Raw genomic sequence first — 20,364 nt, 5'->3', positions numbered from 1 at the left:
TTAAATACAAGACAATAAAATATATGCAGAAGTCATTTCAAAACACCTTAAAATGATGATGGCCTTCGAAATCTGGATGAGCAGAATTACTGATTGCAAATGTTGAAACGTCCCCTTTTCATGCCAGAGAAAACTGGGATAATGCATTAAAGAGTATTTTGGGAAACTGATTTTGAGAGTTGATATCCTCTGAATTCTAAGTTTGAAATCACTCGTAAAGGCAAATTATAAATATAAATATATAGTTGCCGAGAAATTAAAAAAAAAAAAAAAGCTGTCGCTGTCATGGCAACCTTATGGGATGCAGTAGAACGGCCTCCTAGAGTTCCCAAGAAGCGGCCGGTTGATTCAAACTGCCCACCTTTTGGTTAGCAGCTGAGCTCTTAACCACTGTACCACCAGGGCGCCTAATGAGACACAGCTTCTCTTAAAAGATTATAGTTTTTCTTCATCAAGTTACTACTTCTTTACACTGATAAGCAAGAAGGTTTCCTTTCCTGCTGCTGTATGTTAAATACTAACTGTGTAAGGATTTCATGTAATTGTGCGTTGGACTACTGTGTGTCTTAATACGCATCTTAATATGAGTGGTACTAAAATGTGGCTCTGTTAATATAATTGCAAAAGATATATTTCTTTCAAGCTAATGAAATGCAAACTGTATTATGTAGACTACTTAAGACAATTTAAGTTTAGTTTAATTTATTAAAGATGTTTCATGTTTCCTGCTTAATATCTCAATTTTTTCTTTACTTATTAATTTGTAATTGACTTCCTCCTTGAAACTGTATCTCCTTAATCATTATTTTTTCTTTCTATTTAATCTAGGAGTGAAGTCCTAATTTTGGGTTAATGCTAACGTAATCCTAGTTTTAGCACTAGGTCTATAAATACAGAAATACAAAGTGATATAGTCAATGCAAGAAAATTCAATAAAAGAATCTCAGAAAGGAACGCCACACTTACACCTATTTAACAATATCTTAATTTTATCTTGTTTTCCTTTAGAGGGTTTGTATGCTTTAAGACTAAAAGTTATAGCTATTTGATGGAATTACTGGCAATGAGATTTTTTTCTTAAAAATAAAAATAATGCTAATAGTGAATCCAACCTAAAGGTTAATTTGAAGTTTTGATGGCCTCTCTGAAATTTTCGTGTTCGTAGCTATAATAATGATTACTGAAGGTACTGAAGAATTTGAAAGTATTTGGGTAGGGCTGTCTTAGCCCGTTACTTGTAATGATGGGGGAACTTGATTGCCGGTATAATGGAAGTGTGATTTAAGCCACCATCTTGGGGAAGAAAGTGAAAATGGGGTAGAGACCATGAACAGAGTATCTTTGGCTCCTGTCCTTTTTCCATGTCCTTCAACTCAGAGGGAAGATGTAGATTTGCTTATTGACAGGGCCAAAACACTCAGGCGAGTCTTTAAAGCAGCATCGAAACATTTGCCCATATTCAAGCAATGCCTGATTTCAGGGTCCGTTTAGTCTGTTTCAGGATGTTGCAAATCCTTGGCCACAGGCCCTCTGTCTCTGGATGATGAGACCCTGCTATTAGAACTTGGTGGTGGGCGGAAGAGTGCACTCTGGTTCCTGCTGCCCAGCCAGCTTGCTAAAACTTCCTAGCAGGACAGGGTCCCCTTCTGAACACATTTGGAAGCTTGCAGCCCAAGTGACTCACAGGCCTCATGGTTACCATGGTGATATTCCATTGCAGGAGTTGATAGATTCCAGAGAGATTGGTGCAAGCCGCCTGAGCAGAGTGGAGTCGCTGGCTCCAGTCGTGAAACAGGACACAAGTGCCAGGGGGTGTGAGCTCATGGACGCGGAGATGCAGGCCCTGCGAGCGGACTGGAAGCAGTGGGAAGACAGTGTATCCCAGACAAGGAGCAGCTTGGAGACCCTGGCCAGCCAGATGGCCCTCTCGGAGCAGGAGTTCTCAGCCCAAGTGGCTCAGCTCGAGGAGGCCCTGGGACAGTTCGGTGCCCTCCTGAAAACCTGGTCTCAGCAGTTAACCCTCCTGGAAGGCAAGAACACGGATAAGGAGCTGGTAGCATGCTGGCACGAAGGAAAAGTAAGTTGCTTTCCTGTTTTCTATATAAGGTTATGCTAAAAAAAATTATTTGATCTCATTGTTGCTCAAAAAGAAAAAAAAAAAATTCCTTGGTAACTAAAAGCAAGCAGCATTCAGACTTGGAGGAAATAAGTATTTGTCTAATTAAATTTGCAAAGTCTGATCCGTTTCCTCATAAATCAAACTTTGGAAAAGATAAAGATGTGGGGGAGAAGGAGTTATTATTTTCCTGAGGCAACAGTTACCGGTGGAGACATTTTCCTTTCGTCCTTCTGGTATGAGAGTCTTTACACGGCCCTCAGCCGCGCAGCCTGAGACACGGCCCCTGGGCGGGGGCACACAGAGCTGAGGGGTCAGCTGCCTTCCTGCCAGTTAACTATTTCCAGCTATTAAATGATTGGATTTGTGGCTTTGAAAGACACGTTTGGCTAATCTCCTGAAGCACAGCTAATACTTTGCACCCTGCTTACCTTTCCTATGTGTGGATTTGACAGCCGAACTTGAATTATCCCCTTAACAGGAGTCCTACGTCACACTCGCTGGTTGCCTTCCCGGGTTGGTTTTGTTTTGTTTTGTTTTTCCTTCCCCCAGCTTAAGGGCAGTTCTCTCAGAATGCTGGAAAGAGAAGCGTAAAAGACCAGAAGCCTGAACTTCTCTTTCGTCCCCTCACGGTTCAGTAGCATCTTTGAAAGCCATTTTTAATATTTACAGTTTTATAGTGCTCTGAATCGTGAATGTCCTTAAAAGGAAGTTTAGTAAACTTCTCTGTTTCTATTTATGTTACATTCGTTTCAAAACAGCTACAGCTCCAGCCAGTCAGAAAGTCATGTATTATCTCCAGCATTGTCTCGTTTCAAACTCAGTATTGAATACAAAACAAATACAGCCCTCCACAAAAAGGTTATAGTCATTTTTTCTGCTATCTTATTTATAGCCTTTCCAGTTTGTTTGTTTGTTTGTTTGTTTGTTTCTGATGCTTTTCCTATCGTTTAGGTTTAAAGTTCCAGAAGGAAGAGTAAAAATCAGTTCTGTAAAACAGGGACAAGGAAGTCAGTAATCATTTCATGTGGTCAGTGTTACTCACTCTGAGATTCAAAAAAAAAAAAAATATCAGTTGTGCTATTTTAGTTCCTTTTGGTTTCCCTTCCTTTATTGGGAAAAATAATTTAAAAAAAATTATTTGGTTCTATCTGTATTACACTACTATTCAGAACTGTGTTTTTTGCATTGTTACTGTTAGTAAAAGTAATAGGTGATGCTTACAAAAACCACACATGACAATCCAGCAATAAATACGGACCTTCAGTTGTACCAACAGCTCTAAGGTGACAGCCCCCTGCTTATGGCCTGTTCCAGATCTGACCCCAGAGCCCATCTTTTGAAGACAATACCATGTTATCTCTCATATTCAGATTTTCTCTTATTTCTAATGATGGCATTTTTTCCAAAAAACAGGGATAATACTTCAATTACAATGAATGCATAGGAAAATATTTACAAAATAATAAATTTGCTAAGGTTCTCAGACCATTGTTTTACTGTTAGGAAGGCTTTGTCATTGTTAACCATCATAATAGTAACAGACCTTTACAAATATTTGTTTTTTCTTTTCTGCAGTTAAATAACAGTACTCAAGAATCCCTTAAAACATGAATGATCACCTATAAACTATGTAAAATCATGTTGCAAAAAATTGTGTTCATTGTGTTGGCAATATCCATTTATCTTAATATCGATTGGGGTATTAGTGTTGGAAATATAGCAGTTTGCTTCAGCCTTATAACCTCTTAGAAAAACAAAACGCGTTCTAGGATTTAGCTGAAGCAGAAATAGTGGCCTGATGATTATGTAATGAAAGACCCCACTGAAATGCTTTAATTTATGATGAAGTCATAGGATTTTTGAAATGTAAAGTTTTGATCAAAAGGTTGTCATTTTTAATACCAACCCATTTATAAGTGGCTGATTTGAATCTCTGTATTTTTATTTATTTATTTTATGTGATAATTTCCTTAGTTCTTACAATGTTCTCCCTTAAGTAAAGGATTCAATATGGTACAAAATAAACAACCCAACCTGTTGTGGTCAAGTCAATTCCAACTCATAGTGACCCTATAGGACAGAGTAGGACAACCCCATAGGGTTTCCAAGGAGCAGCTGGGGGATTCCAGCTGCTGACTTTTTGGTTAGCAGCCAAGCTCTTAACCACTGTGCCACCAGGCCTCCATGCTATAAATATTGGTTGCTAATGTAGTGTTTGGCGTTTCACAGGGAAGCGTCCTCATTATTTATTACTTTTGTAAATAAAATGTTTTAGACTCTTTTAGCCTAGACACTAAGCTAAAGCAAAGAATTAAACACCCAAGAGAACCCTGTGCCTTCTCTCAAGATCACAGTCTATATGGAAAAGCAAACCAGTACAAAACCAATGAGATAGCTCTTTTTTGATGAATACTGTAATCAAGACCCAGACAAGTGGCCCTCAGATGAGAAGTTCCTAAGAGGTGGGAAAGAGAGCAGCGAATCCTTACAAAAGTTGTTTGTTACCTGAGCTGAGTCTTGAGGTATGATTACAAATGAACCTGATACCTGAGGTGGTTAAAGAACATGGAGTTGCAGGATTGCTGAGGAATGGGGAAACAGGGGAGGTGAAACCAGAGAATGGGAGTCACTTTAGGAGGAGATGGCACCATCCCAGAAAGAAATCATGAAGGTGTCAGTGGAAGTGATAAGCATTAGGACCCTGAGAGGAGGGAAATGAAGCAACGAGCCATCCAAGCAACAGAATAGACTGGCCCGGTTATCTCTTGCATGGAGCGAGGAGGGAAATGGGAGAGGCCCAGATGATGCTTAGTTTTCTGATTTAAATCAGGGGGAGGACAGTGGTGCCACTTACTCAGATGAGGAATGCAACGCAGACTTGGTTTGTTGAGAGATGTGGTTTTTCCACAAATCTGGGCCATGCCTGGATACGTATCTCCAAGAGTAATGATAGAAAGAGCAACATCTGTTTGAGTACTTACTCGTCTTTTGCCCCTCCCCTTTAATTATTATTATTTTACCTTGGGAATATCATTGTCCACACAGTCCCATTTAAATATTTGAGATTCGTTTCTCTGCTGATTTTTCTAATTAGGCACTTGCATTGTACTAGGTAATTGTGCTAAGTATTTGACATTCATGACTGTATTTGCTCCTTGAGACAAGCCTATGAAGAGAAGCTTGGATTGCAAAGCCCCCCCCGGTATGTAACTCAGTGGCCTTCATTCCAGGGCAGTACTTGTCAAGTTCCAAGACTTTGTTTTGGATTAAGTATACTCTGCGCTATGAATATTCGCGTTTCTCTCATTTTTTTTTTTTCTCATCTGTTAAATTGTAAGCTCTTCAAGTACAAGAGTCATACCTTTACTCATGTTGGGGTTCCAGAATCTAGCAAACTGCTTGGCACATTGCTATTGTTAGTTGCCATCGAGTTGATTCCGACTCATGGCAACCCCTTGTGTGCAAAGTAGAACTGCCCCACAGGGCTTTCAAAGCTGAGACCTGTGGGAAGCAGATCGCCAGGGAGTTCTTCCAAGGTACTCTAGGATAGATCTGAACCACCAACCTTTCGGCCACTAGTCAAGTGCTTAGCAATTTGCAATACCCAGGGACTCCTGCTTGGCACATAACAGACATTTAACAAAAGTTTGATGACCGTATGAAGGAAACAATGAAATGAATGAATTACTAATTAAGTTAGACCCATAGATTACAAGAAATTCTTAATGGGAAAGTTAACTCTATGTACTGCATGAAATCAATAGCCTTTTTTTTTTAAAAAAATCTGAAATAAGTATTGCTTTTCTTTGAAATTATTTCCCTTCAGCTTTAAACCAGATACATGTCTCTCCATGGCCTACTTAGCCTCTTTTTAAACAATTTATGCTATTTTCTCCTGGCCCACTTCAAGTCATTTGAGCATTTGATCATTTGATTACTTGACGTCATTTGATGCTGGGTTGCCTACCCATTGCTAGAAAATGATGCAAGTCAGCCCAGTCATATTACTTGCCATGAGGAATCCTGGAAGTAGGCCATGTTTCTTTAATGATTCTACTGTGCTGGTTGCTCCCTCACTAATAACTTATAATATAATTTATGCATCAATAGTATGAAGATATGTAAACTCCACATTTTAAAGGCTTGCTCCTCTGTCTTGTTAACTCCTTACTAGGAGATCCTGGATGCTCTAGAAAAAGCAGAGCCAAAGACTGAAGACCTCAAGTCTCAGCTGAATGAACTTTGTCGATTTTCCAGAGACCTAAGTACATACAGTGAAAAAGTTTCTGCCTTGATTAAAGAATATAACTGGTAAGCACAACCCGTACATGTTCAAATTATTTTATAAAATAGTCAACTACCAAAACCAAACCCATTGCCATCATGTCAATTCCAATTCATGGTGACCCCATGTGTTACAGAATAGAACAGCTCTATGGGGTTTTTGTGGCTGTAATCTTTACAGAAGCAGTTTGTCAGGCCTTTCTTCCGTGGTGCTGCTGGGCACATTCCATCTACCAACCTTTAGGTTAATAGTCAAGTGCAAACCATTTGAGCCACCCAGGGACCTTAAATGAACAGCTAGAGATTTATTTATCTGATGGTGTGATTTTAACACTAGTGTAAATGTATTAATTATTAAATATATTACTAAATAAGATGAGTATGTGTTCTGAGAACAGCTGATCCTAGCAAACATTATTTTAATCTACTTTATCATTTTCTTCTTCCATTAAATTCTTCAAATCATGGATTTAGTCTTTGTTTGCAAGCATCCAAGGGCTGCCAGAATAAAGAACAGATTTTACAGCAAAGATTTCGAAAAGCCTTCAGGGACTTCCAGCAGTGGCTGGTGAATGCGAAAATCACGACAGCCAAATGTTTTGATATACCTCAAAATATTAATGAAGTTTCAACAAGCCTTCAAAAAATACAGGTAAGAATGTTATTAATTAATTATAATAACTATACTGAATTGAATTAGAAAGGTACCTCTAGATCTTTTTATAGGTCCATTGCATACTCAAGTTTTGCTTCTTTTTGTTGTTAGGTGCAGTTGAGTCAATTTTCAACTCATTGTGACTCCGTGTGACAGAGTAGAACTGCCCTGTAAGCTTTCTAGGCTGTGATCTTTACAGGATCAAATCGCCAGGTCTTTCTCTCTCAGAGCCCCTGGGTGGGTTTGAACTGCCAACCTTTCAATTAGCACCCAGGTACTTAACCATTGCACCATCAGGGCTCCTTAAGTTTTGCTTTGTTGTTGTTGTGTGCCGTCACGTTGATTCCAACTCATAGTGACCCCATATGACAGTAGAATTGCCACATAGGATTTCCTAGGCGGTAATCTTTACAGGAGCAGATCACTAGGACTTTTCTCCCAAGGAGCTGCTGGTGGGTTCCAACTGCTGACCTTTTGGTTAGCAGCCGATCGCTTAACCGTTACACCACGAGGGCTCCAAGTTTTGCCTAAGCAACTCAAATTTCAAATACAGATCTGCTTGAAATAATTAATTGTGTACACAAGGAGAAGCTAGTATATTCACATAAATGCACGATGATTTTATGAACGGTTCCCAGCTGCCGTAGAGTCAGTTCTGACACGTGGCGGCCCCATCTGTATCCGAGTAGAACTGTGCTTCATAGGGTTTTCAGTGGCTGATTTTTTGTAAGTAGATCAAATGGCTTTTCTTCTGAGTCGCCTCTGGATGAACTGGAATTTGCAACCTTTTGGTTAGCAGCCAAGCACGTTAACATTTTACGCTCCCCAGGAACCTGTTTGTATAATGTTGTTGTTGTTGTTAAGTGCCATCGAGTCAATTTTCAAATCATAGTGACCCCATGTGGTAGAGTAGAAATACCCTATATGGTTTTCTTGGCTATAATCTTTATGGGAGCAGATATCCAAGTGTTTCTCCTATGGATCCGCTGTGTGGGTTTGAACTGCCAGCCTTTCTGTTAGCAACCTAGTGCTTAACCATTGGACCACCAGGGCTTCTTTATGTGTGATCCAAAAACCCATTGCTATCGTGTCGATTCTGACTCATAGCAACTCTATAGGACAGAGTAGAGCCACCCCATAGGGTTTGTAAGGAGAGCCAGTGGATTTGAACTGCTGACCTCTTGGTTAGCAGCTAAGCTCTTAACCACTGCACCACCAGAGTTCTGTATGTACGATGTTGTTGTTAGGTGCCATTGTGTCGGTTCCAACTGATAGTGACCCTATGTACAACAGAACAAAACACTGCCCGATCCTGCACCATCCACGCAATCGTTGCTACGCATGAGCCCATTTTTGCAGCCACTGTGTCAATCCCCCTCATTGAGGGTCTCCCTCTTTTTCACTCAACCTCTACTTTACCAAGCATGATGTCCTTCTCCAGAGACTGATCCCTCCTGATAATACCTCCAAGGTACGTGAGACATAGTCTCGCCATCCTTGCTTCCAAAGAGCGTTCTGGCTGTACTTCTTCCGAGACAGATTTGTTCGTTCTTTTAGCAGTCCATGGTATGTTCAGTATTCTTCCCCAACACCACAATTCGAAGGCATCAGTTCTTACTCGGTCTTCCTTATTCATTGTCCAGCTTTTGCATGCATGTGAGATGATTGAAAACATCATGGCTTGAGTCAGGTGCACTTTAGTCTTCAAGGTGACATCTTAGCTTTTTAACACTTTAAAGAGGTCTTTTGCAGCAGATTTGCCCAATGCAATGCTTCATTTGATTTCTTGACTGCTGCTTTCATGAGTGTTGATTGTGAATCCAAGTAAAATGAAATCCTTGACAACTTCAATCTTTTCTCTGTTTATTATGATATTGCTTATTGGTCCAGCTGTGAGGGTTTTTGTTTTCTAGAGGTCATATGGAAACCCTGGTGGCGTAGTGGTTAAGTGCTATGGCTGCTAACCAAAGGGTCAGCAGTTCAGATCCACCAGGTGCTCCTTGGAAACTCTATGGGGCAGTTCTACTCTGTCCTATAGAGTTGCTATGAATTGGAATCGACTCGATGGCACTGGGTTTTGGGTAGAGGTCGTATGTATGATAGGGATATGGAAATAATAAAAGCCCTTTCTAGGTGACAAGCATTGTGCCTGAGCACTATCAGTGAATTTCCTCCCTTAATTTTCGCGATAGCTGTAGTAGGTACATAAAATTATTTTTCCTATCCTACAGTTAAAGTAAAGGAGTCTTAGTAAGGTCACAGAGCTGCTATGAAAAGTAGCAGGCAGATTTTATGGGTTTTTTTTTTTCCCTAATTTTTTCTTCATCTTTGTGGTAACATTTCACATACCACCCTCAACACCCACATTTTTTAGTTCATAGCTTTGAATAACTTAGTTCCAGGTTAAAAAAAAGATAACTCTTGTTTTGAAAATGTGTTCCATTTAAAATTCTTCCAGTTTTGCTCCAGAGTAGGGGGTAGAACATTGGAGCCTCAATCACCTCTGTCTGTGTGGAAGGAATCCAAAATTGCTTTTGAGGACAGCAGCCTTGGGACCTTACTCTGACCCTCCCCTCTCCCCACATGCCTCCATGAACAGGGTTGGCAGTCTGTTAAGACAAATGTGTTGGTGAAGTACCTTTGATCTAAATAGACAACATAGAATATCTAGTCTTCTGTATCTTGCCAGAATAAATAAAATTTAGTTTGTGCTTTTCATTTCTTCTCAAGAACTTGAAAATATTTAATGGAATTTACTGTAAGATAAAGAACCCAGCATTTTTCTGGAAGGAGATCGTATCCTTGGATCTAAGCAAATGCTGAGAAAGTACACGCTGTGGCTATGCTTTACTGAATTACACTTTGGCATTATGTCATTGCCTTGCCCTTCACAAAGACAACCTCTGTTGTTGTTTATTTATTTATTTATTTAAATGAACTATTCCCTTTTGGAAGACTCTTCAGGAAAATTCACCCCTTGTCTCTTTCTAGGGATTGTTGTGCTTCTGCTGAGCAGATAGTTTGGTTTTTATTCTATGGGCCCTGTGAGCCATGTACTTCGCTGTGTTTACCCTTTTGCTTAGGCAGCTAGAATGCTCGTAGCCAATGTCACAACCCAGATCCAGCAATTGTACAGAATCGTAAGGCATTTATTTTTTAAATTAATCTTAGCCAGTGTGTATTTTGTTTTACAACTCTCATTCTCCCTTGGCCCTCATTTCCTCTCCTGTTTATTTTTATCTCATTGTTAAGATTTTATGCGATAGCTCATAACTTTTTTGGGGACAAGTCAGCGTTAAAATGAATAAATGAAATAACTTGCAACTTGGCTGTTAGAGGAAGATCTGAGTCATTTAATATATACAATAAAAATAGGGTATCTCCTTTCTTTGATTTTACTGAAAATTAAATAGGAAAAAAGAATAGATGTATTTTAGAGTATAGAACGCTTTACTTTTTTATTTTTGAGCATAGAGCATTTTATTATGTCAATTGTATTTTTTCTTTATAGGAGTTTTTGTCAGAAAGTGAGAATGGGCAGCACAAACTAAACATGGTGTTATCTAAAGGAGAACTCTTGAGTACTCTGTTGACCAAAGAGAAAGCTAAAGGTATCCAGGCCAAACTTGAGACGGCAAAAGAAGACTGGAAGAATTTTCATTCAAATCTCCACCAAAAGGAATCTGTCCTAGAGGTATCTATAGCCAGCCACATGGACATGCCCTGTGTTGTTGTTCCCATTGTTTCTGTTTTTAGTTAAACCAGAGTTTCAGTTTTTCTAAGTGCCCTTGTCAATGACTCTGGCCATCCCTCTGCGTTTATAGTGGATAACTGGCTGGCTGCAGGATAAATAGCTCAAGGTTGGAAGCCTGAGCCCCACGTGGGGAATGAAATTGCTTCTGCCTGGCAGGGGCTCTTGTCACAGAATTGCCCACACCCCACTGCAATAGGACCAGTCTGTTTTACATTGAAACCTATCACCTAACCCTTCATTTAAAATGCCTCCATTTTGGAAATTGTTCTAGGAGAATGAACAGACATAGCTATATATGGCTGCAAAGTGCTATGGAGGAGAGGTACCTTATACCTAATGCAAATATCAAGTAATAGGTTTTTCAGAGTGAATTATGTACAGAGCCGGTGCTTATACACATTTCATTTTATCTAGAAGCAACTGAATTTCTCATCATTGTTATATAATTACTGGCACAATGCAATTATTTTTTTCTTCTGAGATCATCAATTTTGTGTTCCAACTCTTTATGTAAAGAAAATGTTAGAGACATCGGGAGGATTTTTCCTTTTTAAAAAACACTTCCTTCCATAATAGATCTTTAATTTGATTATGACCCCTGTAAGTGCAGGATGGAAGAAATAATAATAGAGAATTAATACTACGCACACAAAAAAGAAAATATATAATTCCTTAATTCTTTCCTAACTTAGGACCATTATAGTTGTCCTTTGCAATGGTGGCTATTCTTTCATGGTGGGCGTCCTCCACTTCATAGAGATGGGTACCCATTGTGCCATGCCTAGAAATTTGCCCTCAGCCACACAGGGGTCATTGGTGCCACATGGCCTGAGCTCTGGGGCATCAGTTGTTGAGAATAGCACATCTACCATCGATTGCAAGACTCTCTAGTTCAAGACAAGTCCAGGTAGGTGAGTAGGTCAGGAATTTCTTGTTTTCTTAATTTGCCTTTCTCCTCAAGACAGGGTTAGCTCTTTTCCTTGATGTATATCTTCCTTCCTTCTACCCTTCCTCCTCTCCTTTCCTCCTTCCTTCCCTCCCTCCCTTCCTTCCGCATTTCTTGAATGACTATTAGGTGCCAGGCACTGTGATGGGAATACAGAGGATTAAATCTTTTTCCTCTTGTCATGGAGTTCACATTCTAGAGGGGGAGACAGTCATAAAAAGAGATGGTTGCAATGTAATATAGGTAAGTCAAGGAAGATTTCTAGAGAGGTGTAATTTACCTAAATTTGGAGACAAAACCCTCTTCGAGTTTGTCAAGTCTGGGCTGCATTCTAGGTAGAAGGAATTGAATGTTTAGGGCCAGAGATTTATGAGTGCTGACTAGGGGGACTTTGGCAACTTGGACACCAGCGTGAGATTTTGCAGGAACAGTAACAAAGACTGGAGATGTGGATTAGGGCCAGATATGAAATGTCTTGTGTGCTAAGGCGCTATCTTGACCCTTCCAGGGTTCCTCATCTGGCTTAGAGTGTTGTATAAATGCTGTTTCTATAAATGTGGGGCTTTGAGGGTTTGTAGATAATTGTTGAAGCCGTGGGAGAAATAATTAGGAAAGCATGGGGAATGATCATTCAATGGGAGGCCTGTACACCCTTGTAGACAGGAAGTAAATGAGTAGCTTTAGGAGCTGGTTGACTTCACTCTGTTTTAATTCCTGGTACCCAGGCCCTTGCTCAGACCCTGTGACTGCAGTCCTTACACAAGGAACCCAACTTTTTGGATTTGACCTCTGATGGAGCCCCTCATGCTCTGTTCCTCGGTCCCATACCTTGTAGAACCTAAACTCTTGATCATGGTTCCCCAGTTTTCCCTTTGTAGTGACTACATGAGACTCCAGGAACAAGAAATTGAAAGCACCTTGAATTTATGAATTTATTTACTTATTCAACAAATATTTGTTGAGCACCTTCCATTTGCCAGAACTGTTCTAGGCTCTGGGGCTATAGCAGAGAATAAAATAGAACAAAATTCTTGTCCGCATGAAGCTTAAATGTTAGTAAAATTCACCATGGTATCTTACATTTGTGAAGCACTTTTATCTCTCCAAATCATTCACATAGCTAACCCACACCCTAAGAGGTGAGTATGGCACATGTGATTATCCTCCACTTTGTAGGTATCCTGGATGGGCTACAGGTGGAGCCTGGAGCCATTCTTCCATGGGCTCCCCAAGTCCTTGCTACTTTGAGTTTTCAGCTAACCTTTATGGACTCGCTTTTTGACAATACTACCTCCCCGCCCCCCCCCAAAAACTTATTGCCATCAAGTCGACTCCAACTCATAGCGACCCTATACTACCTACAGGGTTGATTAATAAATAACAAATTCAAATTTACCTCAATCTAGCTTTTTTAAAGTAATATATGGTGGATGTAGACACCAATGCTAAAGTGAAATGGTGCCGTATAAAACTTTATCAAATACATTTCACAGCTAGTAATACCTGAGAAGCATCTGTGAAACTATTAACAGCATTCTTATACAATAAGCGCATAACACTATTTGGTATTTCTTTTCTTATTATAAATCAGAATAAACAAATTGTTTATTAAAAAGGCAGTAAACATAAACCGTCTGCTGCTTCTTGCCTCCTCACTAATCAAAATCAGCAAAATATTGACTAACATTTAACAATATTCCTACCAGGTACCACGTGCATCCCAGGAGTGTAAGACACAGTCCTGCCATCATGGGCCTTGTAATGCAGTTGTGGAGATAAGGGATCATGCATCAGATGGAAATTCACAATCCAACCCAATCTATGAAAAAGTATATAACAACTAGAATAAACAGCAAGCGTGATACAAATTGAGAAGGGGCTATGATCTCTGAGGTGGACTGCATGGTTAGAGAAAGGTTAATTAACTAACAACAATAAAAAGATCCACAAAAAGTTCTTAAAGGATATTAAAAAATTATACAGGTGCCAAGGTGAAGGGTAGAATGTTCTAGACATTGGAAACAGTGAAGCAAGGGAAGGGAGCATGGGGGTCAGATTGTAGAAGGCTTTGAATGCCAAGGGAAGGACATTGGACATGCCTTTAGAACGTATTTGGTCCCAAGATCCCTAACAGTATCTAAAACCTTGTAGAACCTCAAGATCCAAATGAAGGACTTTGAAGTCAGTGCTGAGCCTGTGCAGGACTGGCTGAGTAAAACAGAGAAGATGGTGCTGGAAAGCAGCAGTCGGCTCTATGATCTGCCAGCAAAGAGGAGAGAACAGCAGAAGCTCCAGGTGATAAGACCCTTGGCCCCATCTGACCACACCTTTATCTCTAGCCTCTGTATACCCTGTTTTTAGAGTCTTGCTGAGCTCCTTGAGTTAGACATGCCATCTTGAGGTAGGGTGTATCCTCTCCCTATTCCGACAGATTTCTGTTTTATGTCTTTCCTTGTTATGATTTGCTTCCTTCCTGTAGTGCTATACTGTGTGTAGCTTGGAAATAGGAAAGCCTCAGGGTATACCCATTGCTTGCCAGTGTTTATTTTCATATTCTTTGGGCCACAGCTTTGTCCGCCATGTGCTTTTCTCCAGCACCTTAATAGTAACTTGCTTGTGCTTTTCAGTCTGTCCTTGAGGAAATAAACTGCTACGAGTCTCAGCTCCACAGGCTAAAAGAGAAAGCTCAGCAGCTGTGGGAAGGACAAGCTGCCAGCAAGAGCTTTCTGCACAGAGTGTCGCAGCTGTCTTCTCAGTATCTAGCTCTAAGCAATGTAACAAAGGTAACGCCTGCCACGTGCTGTGTACGAATGTGGTACCGATGTCACCAATCTGGAATCGCGCTGTTGGGTTGCATGGGGTGTCTGGTGTGGTGTCTTCAGGCCAAGTATAAGGCGTATGTATGCATGCTGTTCCCCAGCCTTGTGATCCGAGTTAGCCACTTGTGTTGCATCATCTTAACTGAGAGGTCTGAAGAGAGTGAGGAAGGTTTCAAAGACTGTAGAGACTTCAGATCTCTATTATCGCACAGAGTAATTATTTTAATACCCAGATGATATGTGCCACAGAGCTTTTATCCTAAAGATGCAAAGCAGAAACATAAGACAAAATTCAGAGCTGTTATTCTACAGAATCTCAGAAATAAATTACTATAGAAAAACATGAATTCAAAGCTGTTTAAATTTTAGTGGACTGAATATAATAACTTGGGATGATACAGTTTTTAGTTTGCTTACAGTCCTTATAATCATGATGTAGTAGTCATGGTTTAGGGTTTCAGAGCAGATCCTAGAGCAGTGCTCAAAGTTGGCAGTCATTCATACAACTGAATCTCTTTGCAAATCGCTTTGAAAAAAAAGTAAATGGGATCCCACTCTGACTTCATTTGTAATGAAGACCCATCTTGAATTTTTAAGTATAGACCTATTTTGAGTTTTATGTAGCTTGTAATATCTGTTCCCTACAATTCACTTTGGCATTTCAAATTTTAGAATGTAAGGAACCTACTTCAATTCATCCTTTTCTTTAATTTGGCCTCACTATTTTAGTGTGGACTCATTTCTGGTCTGCTAATTCAGGTCTTAAAAAAATACCATTGAAAGAGTCACAGTATAGGCCTTGCAGTAAATAGTCTATATGTTCATCCACGTTTATTCTTTGAATAAAACCCCACTGCTGCTGAGTCAATAGAACTGCCCCATTGGGTTTCCAAGGCTGTAATCTTTATGCAAGCAGACTGCCACATCTTTCTTGTGCAGAGCAGCTGGTGGGTCTGAATTGCTGACCTTTCAATTAGCAGCTACGTGCTTAATCACTGCACCACCAGGGCTCCTATTCTGTGAATAAATTACCTTTTTTTATCTTTAGAAAATCTAGCACATACCTAAAATTAGAATGAATTAGGGACAACTTTCTATGCCAGAGTACTTAGATACCACAAATTAATAGATATTTCACTGCTTTAAGAGCTAATAAGCTGTTCTTACAAAGTCTTCCACTGTGTTGTACAAGACCAATAATTAATAAATAAAATAACATTTATGTCCCCAACTTTTTAAATGTAAGGACATTAACAACAACAACAAAAAAAAAAACCTCAGGTAATTATCTTTTAGACTTTTGGTCACTATGTAGGCAATGTGGGCACGTGCTTTAGCTGAGCTGAATGTGCTATGCAAATGTCAGAAACTACTTTTGTTAGTCTCCCAGTCAAGGCTTTCAGAAGAAATCTTACTGATTCTTAGAAATTTCACAATTATCACCAAAGAATAGTGACTAACTTAAGTTGTAATTATTCTTCTTTTTGCCCCAGTTATCCTGATAGGTTTACTATTTAAAAAGACATTTAGCATACCTCATAGAATTAATACAGATGTACATCACAATGTCTGTGCAGCAGTGGACCTATGGCTGGTGGTACTTTTTCAAACAAACGTTAGCATTGCCCTTAGAGTAGCTTTAGGCTGCAGAAGCTCTGGAATGGACGGCTGAAAAACTATCACTGTCATTTCCAGGAGAAAGTATCCAGATTGGATAGAATTGTTGCCGAACACAATCAGTTCTCTCTCGGAATTAAAGAGCTCCAAGACTGGGTGACAGACGCGATTCACATGCTGGATTCTTACTGCCACCCCACCTCTGACAAAAGTGTGCTGGACAAAAGGATGCTGAAGCTTGAGGTGAGCACGTGTAGAGAGCAACCTCTAGTCTCTGGGGTTGGTTTTTCTCAACAATTCTCACCTCTCCATCTGCCTGATGTAATTTTGTCACGCTGTCTCCACAAGAAATCTCAGAATGCCTTTGTGGGTGTGGCCCTGATTCCATGGGGTGTGGTTGTTCAGCTAACGTTGAGTCAACCCCCAGGTCATGACTCATGGTGGCCTGTGCACAACAAAACGGATGGTGCCAAATCCTGTACCATCCCCATGATCGGTTGTAGATCGGACCATTGTTATCCATATGGCTTTCACTGGCCTTTCTTACTAGCCCTTCTCCGTCTGGAAGTCCCACTGAAACCTGTGCAGCATTAGAGCAACACATAAGATCCCACTGATGGGTGGGTGGCTGCACGTAAGGTTTGTTGGCTGGTCACCCAGATGGAAGGTGAGAATCGTACCACTGAACCACCAATGCCCTATCCATAGGGTGGGCACCTTAAACATCCTGAATCATTGACCTCAGGACATGTTCACCCACAACTGCTATAAAAAAAATATGCGAAAAATGAAATAAAAACCCAAATGTAGTTACTTGTTTGATAGCCTGATAAGAGGCCAGTTTCAAATGATGTGTTCACAGACACGTTCATTTTGAGAAAGTAATTTGATGAAATATTTTATAGGTCAAACATTTCTCATCTTATTCAACTCACCTGCCTGTGTCATTTAGTTAATTCTTCTCGCATCCCAAGATATCAGCTCTGTTTTACGCTTGTGATAATCGTTCTCCATTCATTGACCTCTCATTCATGCACTCACCTTCGAAATGACCAGCACCCTGTCCTGACGCCAAATAATCAGCGATAAATAAAATTTGGTCTTTGCTGTCAAGGATTTCCTTGTCTGAGGTTGGAGGCTGAAATACAGAAGACAGTATAGTAACAGATACAGATATGCTTACGGTGCTATAGAAGCAAAGAGGAGGGACCGTGCAGGAGGGTGGGGTTAGGAGTCAAGGCAGGTTTCTCAGGAAGTCTGATAACTAAACTGAGATCTTAAGACTGATGGAGGGGTTTATTCAGGCAAAGGTGACTGGGTAGAGATTTCAAAATAATACCAAGATTGGGGGAAAACATGAGGAAAAGCCCGAGAAAGTAGCAGCATAGTGTGGGAAAATGGCTAGCAGTTCCTGCTGGTGGGGGCAAAAGCTGATAGCGATGAGTGGCTGAAGCTGAGGCTGTAGAGAGGCTGGCAAAGGGCAGATTAGGAAGAGAGATGAGGCTTTGACTTTTGGGTGATAATTTTATAGCTTTGAGTTAAAACTTTCTTCTCATATATACAAAGAATAATATTTATAAAGAAAGTGAAATTCAGCCTGGAACACGATAGATTAATCTACTTCTGTAGGTCTATGTGCTAGAGACCTTAATATTTATAAACCCTAGAACCTGTGACCTTTGAAAATTTATGAAATGTACATTTTTCCCTCATTAAAAACAGTGAAATAAAGCTTCAGTGGAATTAAGAAATTATTCAGAGTAGAACTGAGACCTGCAGAGCCCAAGCCATGTGGAGGCCAGCAGATACCTGGTGAACGGTAGCTGGCACTCACCAGCAGGTGACTCTGCTGCCCTACGCCCAGCAGCCTGAGAGCCTGGGCTCCACCCAACTGGTGCCTCCAAAACCAAAAACCAGTTGCCATGATGTGGATTCTGACCCGCGGCAACCCTGTGTGTCTCAGAGTAGAACTATCCCATAGGGTTTTCATGGCTGAGACCCTTTGGAAACAGATCTCCAGGCCTTTCTTCTGATGTGCCAAGGTGTGGGTTCGAACCTCCGACTTCACCAACCGTTTGTACCCCTCCACGGACTAGGAACTCTAAAATAGCTAAAGCTAGCAATGTCAGCCATGTAAATGACAAAGTACTTCTGTATTTGGTTTTGCAGGCCCTATTATCAGTGAAACAGGAAAAAGAGATCCAGATGAAGATGATAGTGACCAGAGGTGAGTCTGTCCTTCAGAACACCTCTCCAGAAGGCATCCCGGCCATTCAGCAGCAGCTGCAGACCGTGAAGGAGATGTGGGCTTCCCTTTTGTCTTCCGGGATTCGCTGTAAAAGGTAAATGCAACTGAAGCCAAGTGCCGGGAAGACCTTACTACAATATCAATATACATCTCAGTAATGAATGTTCTCGGTTCTTTCTTTCTTTTTTAATTAGAGCAAATGAGACTGAGAGGTGTAATTTTCATGTAAGTTGAGCTGCAGTACTAAGCCTAGGTTTTAGTATAGTTAAAACTGTGTATTTCTTTTTTGTTGTTTGCCACTTAAAAGTTAAAAGATAACTGTTTCGTAATGTAAATGTATTTCAATTAAAAACAAACAGTTTACCAGTGGTGTTACTGCTTTCGATACGGGAGACCTGGGTTCGATTTCTGGCAAAAGTTATCTCATACAGATATCACCCGTCAGTGGAGGTTTGCAGGCTAAGATAGACTAGGAAGAAAGGCTTGGTGATCTACTTCTGAAAATCAGCCAGTGAAAACCCTGTACAGATCACAGCAGTCCAGTCCTGTTGGTCTGACCCCGTTGTACAACAGAGTCGCTGTGAGTCAGGGGCTGACTTGATGGCATCCAAGAAAAACAGTAAGTTTATTTGAGAGGTAAAGCTAGGAAACACCAGTAAGGGAGTAGGAGAGACAAGGAAGGGAGGAGGACAGCGAATAAAGCAATTTAAGGAGCCCTGGTGGTGCAATGGTTAAGCCTGAAAGGTCAGCAGTTCAAACTCACCAGTAGGTCTGAAGGAGAAAAGACCTGGCAATCTGCTCTCATAAAGATTATAGCCTAGGAAACCCTAGGAGGCAGTTCTACTATGTCCTGTTGGGCTGCTATGAGCCGGAATTGGCTCAACAGCACACAACAACAACATCAAGTTACCCCTATGAGCTACTGGAACTTAATACAACTGGGAACGCTGAGATACTGTGTAGAACACGCGCCTCCAAATTGTTCACGCAAGGGGAAGGAAGCTAGTATATTTATAAACAAACTCCCATGACTCAGTAGAGCAGTTGAGGACTGCTCCCAGGGGCAGTAATTCCCTGGCACTTCATGCCTGCTTTGCCCTCAGGAACCAGAGAAAGCCCTCAGGCTAAGAGATCTGGGAGCTGGCAGTTGGAATCCAGTTGGCAGTAGACTGAAATGGGTAGGGCACTTATAGGGCCTTCTGCAAAATAACCCAAAGCATGGTAGTAAAATTCGGCACAATGATTAATGGAATTAAACATGTGTCATGCATGTTGAGAGAGCCAAAAACCAGTTATTGTCGAGCTGATTCTGACTCATGATGACCCCATGTGTGTCAGAGTAGAAGTGTGCTCAATGGTGTTTTCAATGGCTGACTTTTTTGAAGTAGAATGCCAGGCCTTTCTTCCGAGGTGCCTCTGGGTAGTTTCAAACCCCCAACCTTTTGGTTAGCAGCTGAGCTCATTAACCATTTGTATGACCTAGGGACACCATATCATGAGAAAAAGGAAGTGCTTAATTTATCTGTAAGAGAAATTATCAAGTTTTCATATTTAGGCCAACTCAGAAAATGTTACCCTATATTTCCATGGTGATTTTCTAATTTTTAACTCACATGCAAGACAGCTATTTTGTTTGCTATTCTTCCTTGGTTCTTCTTCCCTTGTTCCAGAAATTCCTTTCTTTCTCTCCTGCTCTGTATGTCCTGCCCAACTTGGTGTTTTTCACCGTTGGTTCTCTGCCTGTCCAGGGCCTGGGCTCCAGAAAAGGCTCCTTCAAGGAATGTCTCGTGGTTTCACCTTCACAGTGTCTTCAGTGATCTGGTTACTGACTCTTAGTTTTCTATCTGGTCCCATTTTTCTGCCTGTCAGCTTGGACTTAACTGTCTCTTGCTTTCTGAGGCTGTCCTTGCCAGAGACCCAGG

At 40.7% G+C, this 20,364-nt stretch overlaps 1 protein-coding gene across 11 annotated transcripts in view; it reads left to right on the top strand.

Annotated features, from left to right (window-relative positions):
* Positions 1-20,364, top strand: part of SYNE1 (spectrin repeat containing nuclear envelope protein 1) — a 556,892-nt gene that overhangs the window by 281,356 nt on the left and 255,172 nt on the right. For 10 of the 11 annotated variants that reach the window (XR_010323142.1, XM_064292282.1, XM_064292277.1 and 7 more), the window contains exons 54-61: positions 1,721-2,077; positions 6,294-6,430; positions 6,878-7,055; positions 10,570-10,752; positions 13,910-14,053; positions 14,386-14,541; positions 16,273-16,437; positions 18,364-18,536. Coding sequence is in view for 10 of the 11 variants with exons in the window: in XM_064292282.1 (XP_064148352.1) it covers positions 1,721-2,077; positions 6,294-6,430; positions 6,878-7,055; positions 10,570-10,752; positions 13,910-14,053; positions 14,386-14,541; positions 16,273-16,437; positions 18,364-18,536 (1,493 nt within the window). In the remaining variant the exon portion in view is untranslated. The remainder of the gene's footprint in view (positions 1-1,720; positions 2,078-6,293; positions 6,431-6,877; positions 7,056-10,569; positions 10,753-13,909; positions 14,054-14,385; positions 14,542-16,272; positions 16,438-18,363; positions 18,537-20,364) is intronic. The other variant, XM_064292310.1, reaches the window with a different exon arrangement.

This window comes from Loxodonta africana, chromosome 1 (assembly GCF_030014295.1).
Source record: "Loxodonta africana isolate mLoxAfr1 chromosome 1, mLoxAfr1.hap2, whole genome shotgun sequence".
Classification (NCBI taxonomy): Eukaryota; Metazoa; Chordata; class Mammalia; order Proboscidea; family Elephantidae; genus Loxodonta; species Loxodonta africana.
The sequence above is the reverse complement of the archived record's forward strand: the minus strand, read 5'-3'. Positions and strand labels throughout refer to the sequence as shown.